This window comes from Pelodiscus sinensis, chromosome 1, assembly GCF_049634645.1.
Source record: "Pelodiscus sinensis isolate JC-2024 chromosome 1, ASM4963464v1, whole genome shotgun sequence".
NCBI lineage: Eukaryota > Metazoa > Chordata > Testudines > Trionychidae > Pelodiscus > Pelodiscus sinensis.
Window position 1 is genome coordinate 41,900,935 of NC_134711.1, and position 17,932 is coordinate 41,918,866.

At 42.4% G+C, this 17,932-nt stretch overlaps 1 protein-coding gene across 4 annotated transcripts in view; it reads right to left on the reverse strand.

The window, feature by feature from the left end:
• Nucleotides 1-2,301: 2,301 nt before the first annotated feature.
• PTPRZ1 (protein tyrosine phosphatase receptor type Z1) overlaps nt 2,302-17,932 on the reverse strand; it is a 194,457-nt gene continuing 178,826 nt past the window's right edge. For all 4 annotated transcript variants that reach the window (XM_014573372.3, XM_014573369.3, XM_014573371.3 and 1 more), the window contains 9 exons: nt 17,738-17,873; nt 13,998-14,144; nt 12,720-12,813; nt 12,077-12,150; nt 10,692-10,820; nt 9,778-9,924; nt 7,239-7,381; nt 4,227-4,362; nt 2,302-3,284 (listed from right to left, as the gene is read on the reverse strand). In XM_014573372.3, coding sequence (XP_014428858.2) covers nt 3,144-3,284; nt 4,227-4,362; nt 7,239-7,381; nt 9,778-9,924; nt 10,692-10,820; nt 12,077-12,150; nt 12,720-12,813; nt 13,998-14,144; nt 17,738-17,873 — 1,147 coding nt within the window. In that variant the 3' untranslated portion in view covers nt 2,302-3,143. The remainder of the gene's footprint in view (nt 3,285-4,226; nt 4,363-7,238; nt 7,382-9,777; nt 9,925-10,691; nt 10,821-12,076; nt 12,151-12,719; nt 12,814-13,997; nt 14,145-17,737; nt 17,874-17,932) is intronic.

A 17,932-nucleotide genomic window follows, 5' to 3' on the forward strand; every position in this document is an offset into this window, starting at 1 on the left:
TTACCTTTGACCACTGGTGCTACATATTGAGCAGATATTTTCAGAGTCCAATATACAATTCAAGAGCCTTTCTTGAATGCTAACAGTTAATTTAGATCCCATTATTTTGTATGTATAATTGGGATGTTTGGAATTGTGTATTATTTTGCATTTATCAGTATTGAATTTCAAATAACGTTTTGTTGTCTAGTCACTCAGTTTTGTGAGAGCCTTTTGTAACTCTTGGTAGTTTGCCTTATATTTAACTATCTTAAATATTTTTATCATCCCTCAATTTTGCCACCTTTACTGTTTACCCCCTTTTCAGATCATTTATGACTGTGTTGAACAGCACTGGTCCCAGTATGGATTCCTGTGGGACATCATTATTTGCCCCTCTCTTCTGAAAACTGACCCTTTGTTTCCTGTCTTTTAAATAATGATCCATGAGTAGTTCCCTCATGACTGCTTAGTTTGCTTGAGAACCTTTGGTCAGAGACCTTCTCAAAGGATTTCTGAAATTCTAAGCACACAATAGCCACTGAATCCACTTTGATCTTGTTTGTTGTCCGTCTCATAGAATAATAATAGATGGGGGAGGAGGCATGATTTCCCTTTCCATAAACCATATTGACTCTTTCCCAACAAATCTTATTCATCTATGTGTCTGATAATTCATTCTTTACCATAGTTTCAAGCTAATTACCTGGTATTGAAAGTAGGTTTACTGACTTGTAATTGCCAGAATCACCTCTGGAGCCTTTTTAAAAAATGGTTGCCCCATTAGCTATCTGTCAGTCATCTGGTACAGTATGTAAATTATAGGTTACATACCACAATTAATAGTTCTGCAATTTCATATTTGAGTTTCTTCAGAACTCTTGACTTACTTCTAGGGTGTTAGGGTGACTTACTTCAGGTGTTAGTAGTGGGTGATTCGATCGCTAGAAACATAGATAGTTGGGTTTGTGATGACCAGGAGAACTGTAGGGTGACTTGCCAGCCTGTTGCGAAGGTTGCGGATCTCTCGAGGCATCTGGATAGTCCTGTATAGTGCTGGGGAGCAGCTAGTGGTCGGGGTACATGTGACATCGGGAAGGGTAGGAGCAATGTCCTGGAGGCCAAATTTAGGCTGCTAGGAAAAAGACTGAAATCCAGGTTTTCTATGGTGGCAGTCTCAGAAATGCTTCCTGTTCCACGCGCAGGGCCAGGTAGGCAGGCAAAACGTCAGAGTCTCAATGCATGGATGAGACAATAGTGTAGGGAGAAGGGGTTTAGATTTATGAGGAACTGGGGAAACTTTTGGGAGAGGGAGAGTCTATACAGGAAGGATGGGCTCCACCTAAAAAAGGTGGATCCAGACTGCTGGCACTAAACTTTAAAAAAGTCATAGAGCAGTTTTTAGACTAAGAGATGGGGGAAAGCCAATTGGTGCAGAGGAGCACGTGGATCGGACGGAGACTTCTCTTAGAGGAGAGTCCATTGATGGAGATTCTCTAGGTTTTAGTCAGAAAGAGAGGAGGGTAGATGATAAAGTATGGTCCACATCAGACAAGAAACAATCACATCATATATATAGTAGCCCAATCTCTGTGAGTCTGTAACGCTTAAAAACAAACAAAAAAAGCACAAAAAAAAATCTTGCTAGCTGCTCTTCAAATTCTTTTTAGAGCTGCCTAATATGTTTACACTTGCTTTACTCCTTTCTATTTTCCTCAAGTAGGCATCCCACAGGGCTCCAAAGAGCTCAAAGCCCAAAAAGGTTGATCATCTGTTTCTAGTTTCTGTCTAGGATAAAATCCATTCCCTTCACCTTGCCACAGCATTCCTATCCAGCCTCATGATATAATCTTTCAATGTGTCCCCATAAAATTAAAAACCAACTGAGACAAAGTAAACTGTTACTCTAGCCTCTCTAAGATTAGTGCTGCTTCAGCCTTCTCATGAACATAGTGGATATGATTTCACTATACAGCCTCAATGGCTAGGATTATAAATTCAAAGGTTTGAGGAATCTCGCAGGAAGGTTGAGGGGGCAAAGCTGAGACTCCTAACTCCTACTTAGAAACCATTACTTCCTGTGCTGCTTCTGCCAGGATTTGGTCTCTGCCTCACAGTAGGAGGCAGCAAAGAGCTGAGTACCAGAGAGCACAATCACAACAGGACGGGGCAAAACTAGCTAAGAGGAGGCAGGCCAGAACTTAGCACTCGTGGGTTTCACACAGGGAGTTTTTCCTAAGGTGCCCTTGAGCTAGTAACATTGTTCTTAAAAAATAAAATGTCTTCAGTATTGATGATGCAGATTTTTCACTGTGCTAGGCATAGACTGGAATATTTATATTTATTTTTCAATGCCTTAGGTAAAAACAATTCAAACAATGCCACTTACAGATGTTATTCTCATAAAAACTTCTCATTTCAAAACAACGGAATTTATATTTTCCACAAAAGTTAAAATTACATGCACATATATGAAGGTTAATCACCAAAGATCCACAATAGTATATCAGAAGACTTTGCTAAAATAAAAACAGATACCGAACTACATCATTATTACAATGCAATTACACAGAACTAGAAAACTGACTCTGTAGTAAAATATAAAAATCTACAATTATAAATATAAATTTGGTCCATGGAATCACTATAGAAGTATTTACAGTAAGTATCAGGTTACTATTCTACGTATCTACTGCAGTCTTCAAATGCTGAATATTATAGAGAACAATATTTTATTTACATTCTACTATATTAAAAGTTATATTTCTAGCAAATGTATGGATTGCTATAAATACAGCAAGTAAATTGGATACTAAAAATGTGTCATGTTTATCTGTAGTTGAGAACCCTCCTACCATCTATAAATATGATAACTTTTAAGTTAAAAGTAAAGCCAGACAAGTTGAAAACTAATACTGAAAAACATACCACAATTTCATTCTTAAAAACACTGTAAAATTCAATCAAGTTAGTCCAGATGTAACAAATGTATTACAAGTAATCTTTCAAAAAAAGGCACACATTGTTAAGGATGTGAGTTCGGAAGTAAAATCATATGCCACAAAAATAAGTGTTTGTTTGAACAAGGGAAGAGAACAGATCATATAATAGCGTATATAAAAACAGTGTCAAATTCTAGGGATGACTGCGTGTATGTGTGTTAGTTAAACTAAAGACTCTAAGCTTTCAGCTGCATTTCCATCAGGTAAAGCTGTGCCATTGCTGTCCATGGATGCGGAAGGATTTTCTTCTTGCCTTGTGCTAACAAGACTGAGGATAGCTTTGTACAGAAACTGGTACTGCTCCTGCAGAAGGAAAAAGGATATGTTCAGTTCAGTGCTCTAACAGTGCGAGATTATTTTGTAATACTCTCACACAAAAATAATTTAGCAACTGATGAGTCAGTCTGACTCTTTATGGTCCCTACCAGTCTACAGTAGCTCATTAACTGCTGTGTTAATTCTGTGACAAACAGCCCACATCTACACTCCATAACTCAGGGCTTGTCTTCACCATACCAGCGATCAATGCACCAACTGTTGATTGACCATGTCTGCTTAGACGTAATAAATCAATCTCTGAAGGTACTCCACCAGAACAAGAAAAGTAGCCTAACTTCAACAGGGCCAGGATTCCACTCATAACTTGAAATATTCCATTTGTCACAACAGTGCAATGCTGGAGAAACAGGACTGAATTATCTCAAGATTTGCACTGGTGTAACGGACAGCAGAATTTAACACACAATTGTCATCTCTGCAATTAATTTGTATCTATTCCTGCATGGACTTCATTGAAGATTTCTAATCTTACACAGTTTTCTATTTTGCCATTTCCACAACCACAGTGAAATTGATCATCAGTGATCACTCAGTGGATCCACACAGATCAGTGGTCCTAGTGGCGGTAATAGTACACTTAATAAATGTGGATCCTAATCAGACTGAAAACATTCAGGTGATCATTCAAAGGTCTATTTGGAATGTCTGGTAGTGTGCATGTTATAGTTCAAGTTTTGTGATGGTAGAGAAGGGCTGCATTTTCTGACTGATAATCATTAAATAATATTCTATCAAGGAGACTTAATATATTTAGCTCTTCATATGAAACACTTTTTTTTGGAACACAGTTTTGCTTTAACCAATGAAGCGATTCACACTGAAAAATGTGGTTTTGCTGTTCTAATACCTAATTTTGCTGAACAGGTTACATATCTTGAAATATACACATTTAGTTTATTTACTTACAATATCTGTGAAGACTCCTGGTCTCATCAAATTTATCATCTTAGCTATCTGATAAACATCCATGGAACTTTCATTCTCCAGTTGATGCATGAGTGTAGTTAGCGCACAGAAAGTACCTGCTGTCACTCCTCCATGCCTTTTGAAAGGTAGAAACACACAAAAGAAATGTTTGTATAAACTGGGTCATATTCCCACAGTGGAAGAAGATACCCCATGCACTGAGAGGGCTTCTGTGACAATCTGTACTACACCTCCAGGAGGTAAAGCACATAAGGAGGGTGACAACTATGGTGACTTTATGCCACTTTTGCATCCCTCTGATCCTTGGCTGCTTCAAGGCTAACAGTATACTTAAGACATCCCTGTGGCCTAAGTTATGGGAGCCTTTATGGACTGCCTTGTGGGCATCAACACAACCAGGAATCTCAGTAACACTGACACATGCAGCCCAAAGGGAAGCCCCTCTTGCTCCCACCTTTCCCCTACTAGCTCCCCAATTCTAGGGCTTTTGAGGAAGTCCTCAGGATGCAGCTTTATGGATGTCTCTACTGCACTAAGTTGTCCCCTGACAACTAGAACCAGGGCTTGTCTTCATGCCACAGAGATTCACACTGCGATGATCAATCTTCCGGTATTTGCTTTAGCAGGTCTAGTAATGATGCACTAAATAGAAAGCTGGCAGAGCCTCCATTGTCCACAGTTCTCCTTGCAGTTGTGAGGAGTAAAGGAAGTTGATGGGAGTGTTTCTCCTGTCAATCTCCCACTGTGGAGCCACCGCAGAAAAACAATGTACAGGCAGTCCCCGAGTCGGATCCGCAGTTACGAACGGGGATTTCTCTCCCCGGAGAACTAGAGCAGCGGGACGCCTGGTCCCGCTGCCCACCTTCTCCGGGGCGAGAAAAGCTGCTCCCTGTCTCCCTGGTCTGCTGGCAGAGCCAGCAGACCAGGGAGACGGGAGCAAAGCGGCGGAGCACCGGGGGCCGGACCCGCAGCCGCTTCCAGATCAGCTGGAAGCGGCGCGGGTCCGGCCGGGTGCTCCGCCGCTCTGTTCAGCGTCTCCCTGGTCTGCAGACCAGAGAGACGCTGAACAGAGCGGCGGAGCACCCGGCCAGACCCGCGCCGCTTCCAGCTGATCTGGAAGCGGCCGCGGGTCCGCCCCCCGGTGCTCCGCCGCTTTGTTCAGCGTCTCTCTGGTCTGCAGACCAGGAAGACGCTGAACAAAGTGGCGGAGCACCCGGCTGGACCCGCGCCGCTTCCAGATCAGCTGAAAGCGGCGCGGGTCCAGCCCCAGGGAGACGCTGAGACCAGGGAGACTCTGAGCAGAGCGGCGGAGGACCCGGGCCGGACCCGCAGCACTTTCAGCTGATCTGGAAGCCGCGGGTCCGCCCGGGTCCTCCGTGGCTTTGCTCAGCGTCTCCCTGGTCTGCAGACCAGAGAGACGCTGAACAGAGCGGCGGAGCACCCGGCCAGACCCGCGCCGCTTCCAGCTGATCTGGAAGCGGCCGCGGGTCCGCCCCCCGGTGCTCCGCCGCTTTGTTCAGCGTCTCTCTGGTCTGCAGACCAGGAAGACGCTGAACAAAGTGGCGGAGCACCCGGCTGGACCCGCGCCGCTTCCAGATCAGCTGAAAGCGGCGCGGGTCCAGCCCCAGGGAGACGCTGAGACCAGGGAGACTCTGAGCAGAGCGGCGGAGGACCCGGGCCGGACCCGCAGCACTTTCAGCTGATCTGGAAGCCGCGGGTCCGCCCGGGTCCTCCGTGGCTTTGCTCAGCGTCTCCCTGGTCTGCAGACCAGGGAGACGCTGAGCAAAGCCGTGGAGGACCCGGGCCAGACCGCGGCGCTGATCTGGAAGCGCCACGGTTCGGCTCGGGTCCTCCGCAGCTTTGCTCCACGTCTCCCTGGTCTGCTGGGGGGGGGGGGCAGCTAGTGCCCCCCCAGCAGACCAGGGAGATGTGGAGCAAAGCCGGGGGCCTGTGGTAGAGCAGGTGGGGCACTGCCGGTTGGTCCCACAGCACCGCTCCTTGGCGCTACTGGACCAACCCGGCAGCATCCCAGCTGCTCTGCCCCAGGCATCCTGATTCAGCTGCTGATCAGTTTCAGCAGTGGCTGAATCAGGATGCCTGGGACAGAGCAGCTGGGGTGCTGCTGGGTTGGTCCAGTAGCTCCGAGGAGCGGCCGCGCTACTGGACCAAGCCAGCAGCACCCGAGCTGCTCTGGCCCAGGCGTCCTAAAGTCAGCCGCTGCTGAAACTGACCAGCGGCTGACTACAGGAAGCCCGAGGCAGAGTTGCTCTGCCCTGGGCTTCCTGGAATCAGCTGCTGATCAGTTTCAGCAGCAGCTGACTTGGGGACGCCTGGTGTTCTTACCTTGAATCTGTATGTAAGTGGAACTAGTGTCCAGATTCAGCGGCTGTTGAAACTGATCAGTTTCAGCAGCGGCTGATACCAGTTCCGACTTACATACAGATTCAACTTAAGAACAAACCTACAGTCCCTATCTTGTATGTAACCCGGGGACTGCCTGTAATGCAACTGTTTTAGCTGGAATTGTGTATTGTATATCAATTTTCTCTGCCAATGTGGACCTGGCCTTATTAGTGCTCCTTTATGCCACTCTAGAACTTTTGCCCATGGTAAAGGAGCCAGAGCAGGGGTGAGAATCTCATCCACAGAGATTTCTAAGGGCCCATGTCCAAATAGCATATTCACTTGTCACTATAATAAAAAAATGACATAATATTATGCCATCTCTATTGGATAGAAACAGGTACTTCTTTCAGATGATCAAAAAACAAAGACCCTACTAAAAGACATTCTTGATGTTGAGTGCAGTGTTTCTCTTGCTGAAGCCTTTGAAATACGAGGCTAGTTCTGCTGCTTTTGTTATTTGCTCTCTATATAGGCTATAGGCCTGAATTCAATGGATCAGGCTCTTTTTGAGAAATAAGCTTGAGTGTGGTAGGATAATGCCAATGTATGTTGTATCCAAAGCAAAGTGAAAGTTGCAATGCTTACTCGTCATGCACTATCATGGGTCCATCTCTGTTGGAACTTTCTTCTTTTATGATACTTATCAGTTCAAATGTTTTACTAATAGGGCTGTCAGGATTTGGCCATTTGGGACACTGAAAATGCCTCACTTCAAGTACATAGTCATCCTAAAAGGAAAATATCAAGATTAATAGGTTTTGCATAAATCTAGCTCTTCAAAGAATAGACTGCCCTTGTAAGATATCTTGTGGAGCGTTGCACATGCTAATGTCTCAAGTTTTAAAGCTTAAGAGCTAAGTCTTTGAAGGTATTGACTTCTTGTGCCAACAAAACACATATATGCTCAAAATTAATCATGTGAGTAGGCTGACGTCAATGTATTAAACTATTGTGCTCAGTAACTTTCAGTACTAATCCATTAAATTCATGGGGTTAATTTGGTAATACAACCACATTGAACCTAGCATTTCTATGATGTTTCTATGAAAATTACCAGGGCATTTGTATGATTAAAACAACTTGGCATTTTTGTGTGTAGTAATTGTCTATGTTCTTGATGCTATGGTATTCCAGTCATGCAATTATTTGTATTGCCATTTATGATAACGTGAAGAGGCCCAGATGGGAGCAAAGCCTCATTACTTTGTGCACATAGAGAAACACATGTCTCCCCAGAAAGTTTGCAATCTGTGTCCTGAATCCACAAAAGACATTGAGGTGCCCAATCCCCAGATTTACACCCCAGTGAAATATAGCTTTGCTAAAGTGTATACCAGCCCTTACTCTGGGCATCTGGACACCTATCACCACCTAAGGTTCATAGACTGGAGGGAGATGCATATTTACTCATCTACCTTGTCTGTAGGGCCATGTCTAATAGTCATATTTAGATACTGGCTGTGCTCTTCACAAAACAGCTGATTATTGAGCTTCCCCTATATGCTTTAGCTCAGTGGTTAGGGAACTCACCCGGGGTGTGGGAGAGCACTAGATCAAGATTTGATTAGAAGGAATTTGAAGATTAAGTATCTGTTAATTGAATGACTTGGTCACTGCTCTATGGATTATTTTAATTTGGGTTTCCCTCAATCTCTCCAACTTAAGTTGTTCCACTTAAATAACTGAATAATGAAATATTAATTGGGCCAGAGAAAAGGCTGGACTTACTATGTAGTCTACTGATTAGCATGCTCTCTTAAGTGGTGGCAGATCCATGTTCAACGCTCTTCTCCTCCAGAGGCAGAGTGGAACTTGAACCCAGAGGTTTCTTTGCATTCTGGATAAGCACCCCAACCATTGGGCTAACATTAGAAGGCAAGCCTAGCATATGCTCCACTCCCTTAGGCAGTCTCTGAGCATGCTTAACAGGTCAGATCTGCAAGGCAAGAGTGGTGTTTGCTTGCCTTCCTGCCTATTTCCCCCCAGATACAGGTGCCTCCCTTCACCCTGGACTTCAGCTCCCATTTTTGTGAGAGGGATGAGGCTTAGGCTACACTTTTTTTGTCATCATCTCCCATTGGCTAATTAGCCTTTTCCCCACCTAGTATGCTGGCTTTTATGGATCATGTTCTAAGGCACCTACCTCTCCTCCTTTGTGGACTAGGGAGCTTATGGCTATGTCTTCACTGGCATGATTTTCCGAAAATGCTTTTAACGGAAAAGTTTTCCGTTAAAAGCATTTTTGGAAAAGCACGTCTAGATTGGCAGTATGCTTCTCCGCAAAAGCACTTTTTGCAGAAAAGCGTCCGTGGCCAATCTAGATGCGCTTTTCCACAAAAAAGCCATTTTCGCGATCTGGGCTTTTTTGCGGAAAACAGTACTGTGCTGTTTACACTGGCTCTCTTGCGCAAATGATTTGTGCAAGAGGGCTTTTGCCTGAACGGGAGCAGCACAGTATTTCTGCAAGAACACTGACGATCTTACATGAGATCGTCAGTGTTCTTGCGGAAATTCAAATGGCCAGTGTAGACAGCTGGCAAGTTTTTCTGCAAAATCAGATGATTTTGCGGAAAAACTTGCCAGTCTAGACACAGCCTATGTGTCTAATTAAGGCTTTGTGGATCACAGTTTATTCCAGTGTTTCTGAGGCCATATCAATACTTAACCCTGGATTGACGGTCCAGAGATTGATCTTCTAGCATTCGACTTAATGGGTCTAGTTCGACTTAATGGGTCTCTGCTAAATTGAACGCTGAGGGTGCCCCTGTCAGCACTGGTACTCTTTCTTCTTGTGAGAAGTAAGAGAAGTCAATGGGAGCATTTCGCCTGGCAATGTCCCGCTCTAGGGACGGTGCCAAAGTTTGAAGCAAGGTACGTCAATATCAGCTATGCAATTAATATAGCTGGAGTTGCATATCTTGATTAGAACTCATCCTGTAGTGTAGACTTGACCCTAGACACCTATTAATTCAGGGGTAAAATTCAGGAGTGCAATGCCTGATTCCCTCTGTGGACCCTGATCCATGTGGTTAAAGCGCCTCACATTTTTTTTAAATGATAAACCCTTTAAAACTTAACTTTAACAAATCAAATCCACATGAATTTACCACTTTAATGATGTTACCTGTGTAGCTTCTAGAATAAAGTCTTGGATTATAAGCTTTTCCTCGTTAGACAGACACTTATGTTCTTCAGCAATCATAGTCACTTTAAAGCTCTCACAATTTATAGGCTCATCTTTGTTTGGCCAGTAAACAAATTCATCTTCAGCCTAAAAAAAACCCACACAAAGTTAACTAATGTTCTTTCCAGTTACCAAAAAAACCACTCCAACATAGCCTCTTTGGTAGAGAAATAATGCAAAATGTATGCCAGTGACAATCTTAAAGTTCAGTTTATGAATTTAAATGTGATAGGATTAAAATGTCTTTTTTTTAACCTGTATGTTAGGCACAGTTTACAGTTCTCAGAAATTGCCTTGATCACTAATACTAATTTAAGTCTTTCCCATTTATGAAAAGAATAACATTTTTGAAATGTTTGCAGAGAAAGTGAGATTGCACTTTCTCTTCACAGCTATTTCTCAGATCACAGAAGCATCTCTCAAGCATTTGTATGACTGTGTTCCAGAATGCACCCTCATACACTGTCCCCTTCCCATTTCCTCAGGTCTTATCCAAAAACATAAAAATAACCTCCCCAGGATGTTCCTATGGCATATGCTGTTAGTCACTGAAGAGTGCATTAGTTCAGTCTTCAAGTATACACACAACTCCAACACCTGAGCGTTTCTCTCAGTTTTTACTACTATTGATTTCAGTTGAAGTTTGCCTGAATAAGGACTTTATGATTTGGCCCACAGTAATAAGCTGATTTCCCATCTGGTTTAGATCAGTACTATCGTATTCTTTTAAAAACTGTATTTAGTAAAATCGCAGACTCCCTAACCAAATTTTGTGCTGACCTGTTTGTTTTTAAATTAGGATAGTATTATAGCCTACATTAGCTCAAACCAGAACAATTAACCACGAATCTTACCATGTTCTGACTATCAGGAAGCATGACTATTAACTGAGCATTATGGTCCCATATCATTCTCCAGAAATCCTTGATGGTATGTAACAGGGGATGCTGGGTAATAATGAATTCGTTACTTTGATAATAACCCTGCAAATCAAAAACATCAGTCTGAGAATTGATATCCACCAATATATGTATTTAAAGAAAACTTTTACTATACAAAGACAGAAAGACAGAGCGAGGTTGACCTGTATTTCATATGGCTTAGGAACAGAAATCAATGCATATCATATAGAAAAGGAGAAAAATCAATAAAAACAAAAAAATAATGTTCAAGCTTCCCCACCTCCCAAAATGTATTGCAATCAACAGAGAGTTAATGGTGAACTGACAACTCAAAATAAAACTGTATGTCAGCTGAGATATATGTACTAGTTGATGTGGCCTAGCCAGGCTTCTGGAGGGAATTGGGGGTGGAGGACAAAAGAATAAATTCAATTTCTTAAAATAATGATTCTTTCTCTCTGTGAAATCCTCTAGCACTTCACTGCTTTATGAAAGAAAGCTCAGACATGCCTGCCAAATGTCACTCATCAGGAGTGACAGCTTCTGCTGGCACTCTCACTTATGCCTGGCAAAATGTCATGCATAAACGGGCCTGCAGGCAGCGGGCAAGGTTTCCCATCAAGTCCTTCTACCAGCTGGCAGAGGCCACTCCTAGAGCTTCTGAATACAGAGCCAAGGCTTTTTCCTCCTCTCTCTCCTTCCACTCTCTGTTCTCAGTGCTGCACAGTGAGGCAGGATAAGGAGAGAAATAGGTGGCCAGTTCAGCGGATCCCTGACCCCGAACAGCAACACGTTTCACTTTTAGGAAATGGCTATGGAGTGAGGGATATAACAGTGAAGGGGTTACAAAGAAATCCAAAGGAAAAAAATGATGCCAAGAAAAAGCAGAAAGTGGGAGACTATATTCTGTGTCTATTGTTCAAACATTAAAACATGCAGAGACTGATCCCTGAACATGATCAGAGAGGAAACAAGGCTATGGCCCTTCTCCTGCAATACATGGATACTGTTTTGCCAGAATGATTCACTGTGGCCTGAAAAAGCTTGGTAGCTTTAATTAATCATGAAAGGTTGCCCATTATTGGTGCTAAACTGAACTATTTCAAAAAGTGTCGTGTATTCCTACTGCTCGGTTAGACAAACTCTAATGTGTTTGAGTGGACTTAAAAACAATTCCAATGCAGCATGCACTAGGGAAAAGTGTGAAAAATGAAGGAAACAGCAGGGAGTCCCTTCAAAATCAAGACTATGCCACTAACATGAACATATTTCTCAGCTCTACAAATATATCTAGCAGTATAGAATATTTTTAACGCAGAACAGCTAATGTAACTTACCATAATATAGGAAGCATTGATGTAATCTGTACCTTCACCAGACAGTGATGAGATACCCACTCTAGATCGTTCCACTGTAAAAGGAAGTTGTAAGCTAGTCTATATGTTGTAGTGTCTGGTTCATACATTATAGAAATTATAACAACATAAAGATTCATGAAACATGATAAAACGTCACCCAGCTATCTACTTTCTTCTCCTAACTGTGGCTGCTTAGGGCAGGTCTACACTACTGCTTATGTCAATATAACTTGCATCACATAAGTGTGTGAAAAAGCCTCTCCACTGAGCGACACATGTTCCAATAACCCAACCACTGTGCATATCGGCACTATGTCTGTGGGAGACACTCTCCTGCCCATGTAGCTTCTGCCTTTTGCGGAAGTGGAGTAATTATTCTGAAAGGAGAGCTCTATGCCATCAGCATACAGCAGCTTCACCTGCACTTTTGCCAATGCAATGCTTCTAGTGTTGACTAGCCCTGAGTGTGAAGCATTCCTGTACTAAAATTCCATCCAGGAATTTTGTACACTTTACCCCACTCCAATGTACGTATCTCGCAATCTTGTTAAGAGAAGATGTAACTTTACACAATGTACACAGAATTTTTTCCATCAAAAGCAATTGATTTCAAGAAGCTTACCAGGAATGATTGACGAAGTTCTGTTCTTTTCTCTGTTACACTGTTTCAGTGCAGTTGAATAATCACACTGCTGTATATTAGATTGGCTCAGTAGCTGAAACAATACGGAAAAAGTATCATGTTACTATACAATACAGACAACAGAGATTAACTATATAGCTGGTTGTATTAAAATCAGCTTTCAGTGATGTCTTAACTTGCTAAGTGCCGCACATTTAATTTTAATGCTCTGTTAATTTTGGTTTTCAAGAGAAAGTACGAATGAGGGGAATACACACACTGATATTATTTGGTTCGTTAGCAAATGAACCATCAACGTTCCTTCCAGTTTACACTTGGGATCTGGCTTGTCAGTGCTGCATTGCTGCAAGTACATGTTAGATTCCCTTCTGAGCTCACCAGCTCTTAATTTCTCAGAAAGGGTAATTGTTGAGCAATATAAGGTGCTACTTCCCTCCAGGGAGTGACTGTGTCGCACTACGAGCTCATCCTATCCAGGAGAGTGACAAACTATGAATTACAATTAATAAGCGTGGTTTGTGCCTGCTCAGTAGTTAATTATCTCAGAGAAATGCCAGTACTGTGCATGCGTCAGTACCATTTGTTAGTAAATTAGAGCACTTATTCTGTTGTACCCCACACAACCCAGCAAGCAGGCAGGTGGGATTTGTTTCCAGAATGAAAATGAGTTTGAAAAAGCCAATCTCTCACTTAAGATACCAGGGTCACACCAATCAGCAAACTGTACCTACTTGCTCCAGCCACTGGCATTACAGCTGGTGGCAGTGGCCATAACAAGGGTGTGTGGAATCAGTATCTCCCATATCTTCTCCATGCTACTCTCCTGCCCAGACAGTGCTGCATATTTTTGGGGCTGCACTGTCTGGTTCTGCCTGGCATGCAAAGCAGATTGCAGGCACCATGTGCCACTACAATCCCTTCCAGGCAGTCTTTCCACAGGTGGGGCCCCTCTAACAGGGACACATTATAAATCAGGTCCAATATCTACCTTTTAAAGACTGTTTCCAGCCCGTGTTTTCCAAAACCATGACTTGTTTGAAGTACAATTCATGATTAGGTCTTTTAACCTCACATACTATATGTACTTTTGTGCTGCTCTAGATCTAGTCTCAACAGTTATCACTATAGAAAGGTAATGGAAAGCTGAGGAGGTAGAATCAGTTACTTCATCTAAAGCCCATTGTTTACTCTGGTGGGTTGGAATATGAAAATGACACTGCCCCAGCATTTTTCATTTTGACATCCAAGAAAGCTCACCTTGAATTGTTTCTCAAGCTTTGTCTTTCCTGTTGGTCCAGGTATTAAGAGAACATTAACGTAGGCATGAATGTGACTGTCAGGAACTTCTGTTTCTTTACTGAGTATGGCTTCAACCAATGCATCATGAATAAAGATGTATTGCTCCTAGTAAAATAGCAACAAACATCTTAGCTCTAGCAATTGTCAGATTGCTCCCATAAACACCTTCTTTGGTTAAACTGCCACTGTTGGTTCACAGCAACCTTTCTGTATGATTATGGATTCTTCCCATCTTACTGCTATGATTTAGTCAGCTGAATTGTTACATAACTGAAGAGAACTCTAACTAAAGATGTGTGGAAAACTTTTTCTGAAGTCTGGGAGCCAGAAATCTCCTCTGAATAATGTTGACTGTGCCAATGACTCTCTATTAACTGGGTACCATTCAAAATAGATCAGCCTTTGCCACGCAGCATGTGCAATGTGCCACAAATCTTCTATATAGTTAGAGAAGGGATGACAGTGGTAACTGTGATATTTGTTGGCTAATGGAGCATGTCTACACAGCAGTGTTACTTTGAAATAACAGAGTGCACATCTACACAGCAAGCCCATTATTTCAAAATAATTTTGAAATAACGGGCTTCTAACTCCAACTCCTGTAGCTTTCATTTCACAAGGAGTAAGGGAAGTCAAAGGGAGAATGTTCTTTCTTCAACTTCCTAGAGTGTAGACAGCGCCAAAAGCCGAGTTAAGATACTTTGACTTCAGCTATGCAATTAACAAAGCTAAAGTTGCATATATTAATTTGACTTTAGCCCACAGAATAGAAGTACCCTTCATGATCAATGTAATTAAAGATAATCAGGAAGTCATGCATCTTTTTGATTGTTTGAATTGCAGCAGCAAAGCCCAGGTTTCTAAAAATATACCACATGTATACTGTATGAACTCCTGAAGGGGGAGGCTTCTTAGATGTGACCAGAAAAAGACCGGGTCCTTTTGTACTGAAATATAATTTTAAAACCCATAAGTTCATTAAAATCACATTGGCAGTGTCTACACTGGCCCCTTCTCCGGAAGAGGCATGCTAATTTCTAGCTTTGGAATAGGGAAATCCGCGGGGGATTTAAATATCCCCCGCGGGATTTAAATAAACATGGCCGCCGCTTTTTTTCCGGCTTGGGGAAAAGCCGGAAAAGAGCATCCAGACTGGCGCGATCCTCCGGAATAAAGCCCTTTTCCGGAGGATCTCTTATTCCTACTTGAAAGAGATCCTCCGGAAAAGGGCTTTATTCGGAGGATCGCGCCAGTCTGGACGCTCTTTTCCGGCTTTTCCCCAAGCCGGAAAAAAAGCGGCAGCCATGTTTATTTAAATCCCCCGCGGATTTCCCTATTCCAAAGTTAGAAATTAGCATGCCTCTTCTGGAGAAGGGGCCAGAGTAGACGTAGCCATTGTGACTGAAGGCACCCCTGTAGCCAAATCAGATACAGTATTAGAATAACCTTTGTATAACATACAAATACAGCTGTTCTTAACACAGAAACCCAAAGGGTACTGGTGGGTCCTCTGTTTAATTTTATTAAATCTGACCCTTTACAGCTAGATATGGAATTTATGTCACTGTCCTTTTCACAGAAAATTCAGATTACTAACTGATCATTCTCCATTAGTCTGATTACACAGAATGAAAGACTCCAATTCTCAACTGCTCCAATACAGTCTCATTCTCCAAGACTAGAATATGGAAAATGTGCATAAAAGAGAAACAAAAACATGGTGGCATATGTACTGTCCAGGAAAGAGGGCTATTGCCTCTGGGCTGGTCAGTGGCTAACTCTCTTGCAGCTTTGTAAAGGGGATTGTATGACTGAATTCATCTCTGTGCTCACACCTTACAAGTTATTGTAATTTGTACAAAATATGCCTTGTGAGGTGTCATTTGAAAACTAATAACTTACTGGTCAATAATACCATGAAGAAATGTGTAGAGCAACATTATAAGCAAAGTTATGAATTCCATCTGAATGATGTTGGTAGCACATGTTTAAACCCACATAGCCCCAATGCGGCAGGAATGGTCAAACTGGTCTCAAACAAAAGAATGTGTGTTTACCTCAATTTACATATAAGTTGTAAACAGGATCCTCAGACAGCGAGAGGGGGAAGACAGGAGACAAGGAAAATTTGCGTTTCAGCAAACAGAGGTGAGAAGAAACAACTGTGTAACCTCTTTTATCACCAGACGCCATGTCTCCTTTTTTGTTTGAACAAACTTTAACTAAAGATAATCCTTAAGAAAGTGCATTTCAAAGGGTGTTGATCTATAAACGTGAGGGTAAAATCACCTCGTGTATCTCTCCCTATACCGATAACAAAACAAACAGCATTTGGACTTTGGAAGCATCTGGATCTAAAACTTGGTCAGCAATATTACTGGAAATCTGTAGTAAAAATTTCACCTTGAACCAAGCCTAGTTTGTTACATTTAATACTAGGAAATACTTTATTTCTTTTCTAACGATTTCTGACTTTAACTTCTCATGCTTGTACTCACTTTAATTCTTTCTGTTCCATTTTTTAACCAAAACTAATCCATTGTTGTGAACTCTGTTAGTAATTCCATTTGGTGTAGCAGACCTCAGAGGGGCAAAAGACCTAATATAACTGGACTACCCAGGAAAGGGCGGGACAATGCAAAACACAGATTTTGAGGGGGGGAAATTTGGGTCTTGGAGTCACCCTGCAAGAAGTAACCAAGGCTGCTGGATCCAGAGTATGGCTGGTGTTTGCTGACAAGCTGTTGGGATCAGAGCTGCTGGACCAGAAATAAGGGTCTACTGTACACAAATACACAGGGTGTGACTTGCATGCTGGCAGACTGTGAATAGACCAAGTGAGAGCTACAGCAGCAAAGCATTGTGAGGCACCCTCGTTTGTCTGAATTGAACCCTGAAATGTCATACACCCATGCTGTGCATATCCCCATCCATTCTGTGACACCAACAATTCCTATAGACATAGGATGAATTAAACATAGAATGAGAGCCTTGGGCAGTATTTTCCAACCAGCTTCTTATTTAGCTCTATTCAGCTCTCTTCCTTGCTATCATAGTAAGCCTCTCTTCCCCCACTTCCTAGGGCTATAAATGTGTTCCCTCTCTCACACCATTTTAACACTTGGTCCTCTCCTTTGTGGCTACTTTCTTTTCAAGTTAAGGTATTGCTAAGGCATCTATCACCATGGTATCTAAATATGTGCATCATCCACCTACAGCTGTTGAGTATTGAAACAGGTGTCCCTATCCCCTTCCTACTTATATGCATTGTTTCTCTTTGACATAATACTCTTCTGGCTACCTTTCTCTACATTACTGGTTCACTAGCCCTTTTACAAGTATCCTGATTATTGAATTATCAACAACGCTATACATAAACTCAGGCAAAAATCTCCTCAGAAAAGTGCTACTGCAAGAGGCATGGTGGACATTTCTTTTCTCTCTGTAGTCTTCTGTGGTTAAGAGACTAATGTTGCCCACAGTAGAGATCACTTTCTGGCTCATTGCTTAAGGAAGCCAGGACCAAAGTGTGAAAGCAAAGAGGGAAACCAAACCGGCAGAAAATCCAGTATGGTGTTTGGTCACCCTTCTGTCTATTGGAGCCAATGAGGAGGAGGAGCCCTGTGTCTATGTTGTTTCCAACTGAGTCACAGAAGCTGGTTTTCATTTATTTATCATAACACATGTTCTCTTCTTACCTCAGTCTGCACCAAGTAGTTTCGTTGTGTACGTATGTGTTTTAAGAATCCAAATATGTTGACTGTCCCTTCATGCTGAATTTGCTGCAACATGCTGTCTAATACTATGTACGTGCCTGTTCTCCCAACACCAGCACTGTAAAACAAAGAAATGCATCTGAGTCTGAAGCAGGTTGAAAGAACTCACATGAAGTG